At 39.1% G+C, this 5,125-nt stretch overlaps 1 protein-coding gene across 2 annotated transcripts in view; it reads right to left on the reverse strand.

The window, feature by feature from the left end:
• Positions 1-5,125, reverse strand: part of adcy2a (adenylate cyclase 2a) — a 77,381-nt gene that overhangs the window by 533 nt on the left and 71,723 nt on the right. For both annotated transcript variants that reach the window (XM_032517725.1, XM_032517724.1), the window contains 5 exons: positions 4,462-4,608; positions 4,069-4,179; positions 3,857-3,971; positions 2,308-2,432; positions 1-1,124 (listed from right to left, as the gene is read on the reverse strand). The exon at positions 1-1,124 is cut by the window's left edge and continues 533 nt beyond it. In XM_032517725.1, coding sequence (XP_032373616.1) covers positions 972-1,124; positions 2,308-2,432; positions 3,857-3,971; positions 4,069-4,179; positions 4,462-4,608 — 651 coding nt within the window. In that variant the 3' untranslated portion in view covers positions 1-971. The remainder of the gene's footprint in view (positions 1,125-2,307; positions 2,433-3,856; positions 3,972-4,068; positions 4,180-4,461; positions 4,609-5,125) is intronic.

Here is a 5,125-nt window from a genome sequence, read left to right on the forward strand (position 1 = left end):
GTGTGTGTGTGTGTGTGTGCGTGTGTGTGCGTGTGTGTGCGTGCCTTGCTTCAGTCGTGGGGGAAACTCAGCAGCCCCGCCTGCTGCAGAGAATTGACAGGATTGATACAGCGGCAGCTTTCAGCAACTTCAGAGTGACAAAAACGTTACAGCCGACTTTAATGTAATGGAAATGTATACAGTTTGGCAGGACGGTCTGAAATGTTTTGCATGGTTTTTCACTGTACTTTTGTATGAATGAATGTGAGATGTTCGAGTTACACATCTTGTCTTCATATCAGAAACAAGGAAATGAATTTGGCGACATATGTGTGACGTCAACCTGTTCTCACTCGCGCTTGGTTATTGGCTCCGAGTCACATACTGATGCAAAGTCTGGCACGTGGGACTGCTGGGATTGGTTGTAGTCGCGGGAAACTCCAGTTATTAGTCAAATGTTTTGTATTATTATTCACTCTGAAATTCTTGACTTTTTGGATCAAGAGGCCTTGATGTTAAAATTGTAGCCACGTTCTTTATTTTACTTCTTTCTGTTTGCCCAAAATGTGCCATGTCCTTTAAGTGAACAGATTATAGATTCTGTTTTTGATGTGACTGCCTCAAGCCTCCCAGAACTGAGTCAGAATATTAATTTAGACCATTTCAGATTCTTCTCTCTGACTGAACTTGTATACATTCGATCTGACTGGCTTGTGCTACTGTGGCTTTTCTTGATCTTACATTCAAATTCCAATTTATTTTAGGGGTTATTGCCTAATTGCTGTACATGCTACACTTACATACAGTAAGTGACTAAATGTATACTACAGCTGTGGAAAAGGTAACTTGCATTATATTAAAATCAGATTTCTATCCTCCTTGTAGCACAGACCCGTTCCTTTTTGTTACAACAGCATTGAGAAGATCAAATCTCCGTCTGTAATGAACGTCTGTTCTTGTCTGTGTAAAATCCAGGATATTCAGAACCAGTCTTACGGCATTACATTCCCTTGGGACAGTGAGCGGGTCATCTCTGTGTGCACAAAGTAGGTTTTTAGCTCTCCTTTGCCCTTGACGTTGATAATGCCTCGACAAGAGCACATGTAGCCCAGGGTCAGAAGGATGCGACTCGTCTCCTCCGTCACCTACAGAGAGAACCAGATAGAGAACATCCGTTTGACTTATGTTACACACAACTATACTAAATTCCTGCAAGCAAATATTCTCAGCTCTCCAAAGGAATACATTTCCATATGTTGCTCTGTATCACACGACAAAAATCAGAATTTAAGTTGGATCTATAGTGTTGTCTAAACTTAAATCTTTGGATTAATTTCATCTCAGATTAAAAAAATGCATTTTAAGAAGAGCTGCAATTGATAGGTGCCTTCCATCACACAGGATGTGAAATATTTGTACTACCTTGGAATAACAATTCTTATTGTTTCCTCTGAATATTAAAATATCAACAAACAATCTATGAATGCAATTGAACGCACTGCAGTTGTTCTGCACAACACAGCACAGCAGATGGCTCTATCAAATGTGTGCAGGCTGTGAAGTGTAATACAGCTCTCTCAAGACTGAATGATTCCCACAGCCACATGCCATGCAGGTGAAAAAAACATATCAGTGCCCAGCATGGTGAAAATGTAAGATTTGAAGATGTCAATTGATGTTGAAATGTTGAAATCTCATCTTTAAAACATCGGTACTGACATTTAAAATGTCTGAAAATGGAGCAGTGCTGCTGCTTTTAAAGAAGCCATCAACTTCAAACAGAATGTGATGTTTGACAGATACAGAGAATTCTCAAACTGGTTTGTTCTTGAATGCATCACAGAAAAGGGTTTTTGTTATTTTTAACAAAACCCATGAAAAATAAACTAGTGTTAATACTTGCCAACTTTCCTGCCCTGTCTGTGACATTCGGTCCCAAGTCCATTCACTACTTCTGAAGATGTCAATCTTTAGAAATTAGAACTGCAGTTTCAAGCAAATATTATTCATTGGCACTATTGTTGGCACAACTATTTTTAGCTATGGATTAATAGACACTAGTGAGTGTATACAGCAGCAGGACAGTGTATGTAGGATTGAGTACAAAAGGGACAAAGCCCAATTGTAACATGTCACTAAGTGCAATGGTGTGGCTCATTGATTAATATGCATAGTCTTTGGATAACAGTGGATCTGTTCACCACAGAGTCAAACTCAGCATTAGGTTTTGGACAGACAATACTTGTAAACATCAATTCATGGTTGGCTTTTCATGGGATTGGTTTATATGAAAAATGGACAATATTGCTGCACATACCCCTTAATTACCTGTATTTTTCCTAGGACTCCAGTGCTGTCCATTCTGCTGGCTACATTCACTGTGTTCCCCCAGATATCATACTGTGGTTTCTGGGCTCCAATGACTCCAGCAATCACTGGACCATGGTTGATACCTGACGAAGGACACCAAGCACCAATTAGTGAATATTCCAGATGTATTTGTACCATATTTACTCAGTTACATCTTCAAACCCTTTTTGTGATATAAATGGGAAATTACAGTACACCGGGGTTAGTGGTATTGGGTGCAGATTTAAAAAAAACAACAACAACATAATTACAGTTTGAGATATTGTGTTACCTTTCCCATACATTTCTCAAATCTTAAATTACAGTTTGATCCATCAGACACATGTAAAGAAAAAGAGACATTTTCTTCTATTGTGAAAAAGGTGTAACTGAATCAGGAAACAATAAGCACATCCTTATTTTGTCTCTTTTTCTGAGGTCATACAAGAACAATTAACATTTTTTGATATTATTGATTAATTTCTGAGTGCAGCCCCAAAAGGTCTTCAGCAAGAGACCTGCTGCTTTCAGAATAGACAAAGCTTTTCACAAGATTTCATCAGAACATGAGATGAAGTGGAAGCTAAATGCAGCTGAACTCTTAATCCCTAACACTCCCAGCACCTCTGCTGAGCAGGCTCTGAAGCTTTTCACAACACTGAGATAACACTGTGCCTCTCTTAACTCTGGCTTCTGAGTCAATTTCCAGATTGCTGGAAATTGCTATGTGCACAAGTGCGCAAGCATTTGTCCAGTACCAGTGGGTGGGGACTTGTATCCCTCTCACTTGGAGCGCTTTGGGCCCATCTGGAAGCAGTAGGGATGTACAGTCACACACACATGCACACTGCTGAGTAATGGAGCATCCCATGCTGTGATATTCGCAGACAGGTTGAAAGTATCAAACTTGACTCTTACCGCATGAAGGGAGCTGGGACATGCCTGCAATGCTTTAGTCTTCAATTCTCCCTCTACGCTTAAGTCTGTCTGTCTCTTACTCTGCTGTTAGGTTACCATGACTATACCCATGTCTTGCTGTAAACATGAGTCTTGTTATTTAGACATGTACAGTGCACATCTCTCTGTTTCTATCAAGATAATAAAATTATCTTCCACAGCATACTGGTGCTCTAAAATTAGAAAGAAATAGATCCATGAAGGCTACATGTCCATGTCAGTAAATTACAGTTCAATAATTATTTTAAGAAACCCCTGTTCTATGTACCAAAACTCCAGTTGTGTTATTCTAAACAAAGTAATGATAAGATAAAACAAATTCCTCTAATTTATCTGCTGCATTTTGATGTCTGACAGACAACAAAGTATATTTAGAGCACTTCATAATTTCTATTGTAACTATCTGGCCAGTAACATTGACTGGTGAAGGGATGGTGAATTCACAGGTGGAAGTCACTTTTTTGAAAATGTAACCATACGACCATTGGGTAAGAGCCTTTTAGTAGTTAAAAAAATATTGAACTAACTAACAGCACTTTGCTTTTAAATGTAGCTTTTGTGTGTAACTTACCAACTCTGAGTTTGAAGTCATTGAAGGAGTGTTTGTTAATAACATCCAGCTTCCCCACCAAGGCAAATGCAAACTCTAACATGGTCCCTATGTGCATGTACTGCCTGTCATGCTCCTGGGAAACAGGGAGGAAACACAACCAAAATAAAAGTTTCGACAGGTGACATAAAAAAATTATTGAGCATGATTTTAATGCGTGTGATGAGCCTTACCTGTGATGTGTACTCAGGCCCGGGGGATGCATTCAGGCCAGTAGCAGCCATGTAAGTACTGCCAATAGTCTTGATCTTTTCCACACCACTGAATTTAGGTTTGGACAGTAGCTACAAACACAAATACAAACACAATCCACAAAACATTTAAAACAAATGAGACACAGTTTATGGCATAAGTGATTGTTCATCCTGTCAAAACGTCTCAAAATATTATTAAGATATTAAGTTACTAATACAGGAGATTGTAGCTTGCATAGTTCATAGCATCCTATCTATCCATACTACTAGAAAATCACTGACACCTACTCAATAAGATGTCCTGGTTTTTTTCTAGCAACTGTGGTGCACATGTACGATGTTGTGAAGGCTGCAGGAGTGAGGGTTATTTACCTCGTCAAAATCAGCAATAATTTCGTTGAGGAGCCTGAGGCACTCTAATCCTTCTTTGTTGACGTCAGATTCGGTGTAGAACTCTTTAAAGTCTGGGATGGAGGCGAACATGACACACACCAGGTCATAGGACTGGTGGTACAGATCCTGCATGACAAAATACAGATGTTAGCTTTTACAGCTGCAAAATAATGTTATAAAATTGTTGTTGAAATTGATACGCCACGTAGTTATTAACATGGATGACAAACAGATGACAAGATTATGATGAATGTCAGATCCAGATCATAAAAGCTTTCTGTGTATATTTAAGCTTAAAAATACTTGACAGTATTCTTCAATGAAAGCATCAGCAGGATCAGAGAGGCAGACCAAAACACAGGATAAACAGACAGACAAATGAACATAGGCAAAACACCCAAATTAGAGTGAATTTAAAAATCCATTAGACAAGCAACTTGCTCCTGGATCCTGTTCAAATGCAGGGAGAGTGTCTGCTGACTCATCTTTCAGAATATTTGCAGCAGAAGCATCACTCCTATTTAAACTCCTATTACCTCCAGGATACTAAGTCCGCTAATCTTCCTACGATGTAAAACGTTTCACAGTTCACACTATGAGAAGCACTCGTATGAAGGTAAATATGGTGCAAAATGTGAGAGCG

Source organism: Etheostoma spectabile, chromosome 6, assembly GCF_008692095.1.
Source record: "Etheostoma spectabile isolate EspeVRDwgs_2016 chromosome 6, UIUC_Espe_1.0, whole genome shotgun sequence".
NCBI classification, from domain to species: Eukaryota; Metazoa; Chordata; class Actinopteri; order Perciformes; family Percidae; genus Etheostoma; species Etheostoma spectabile.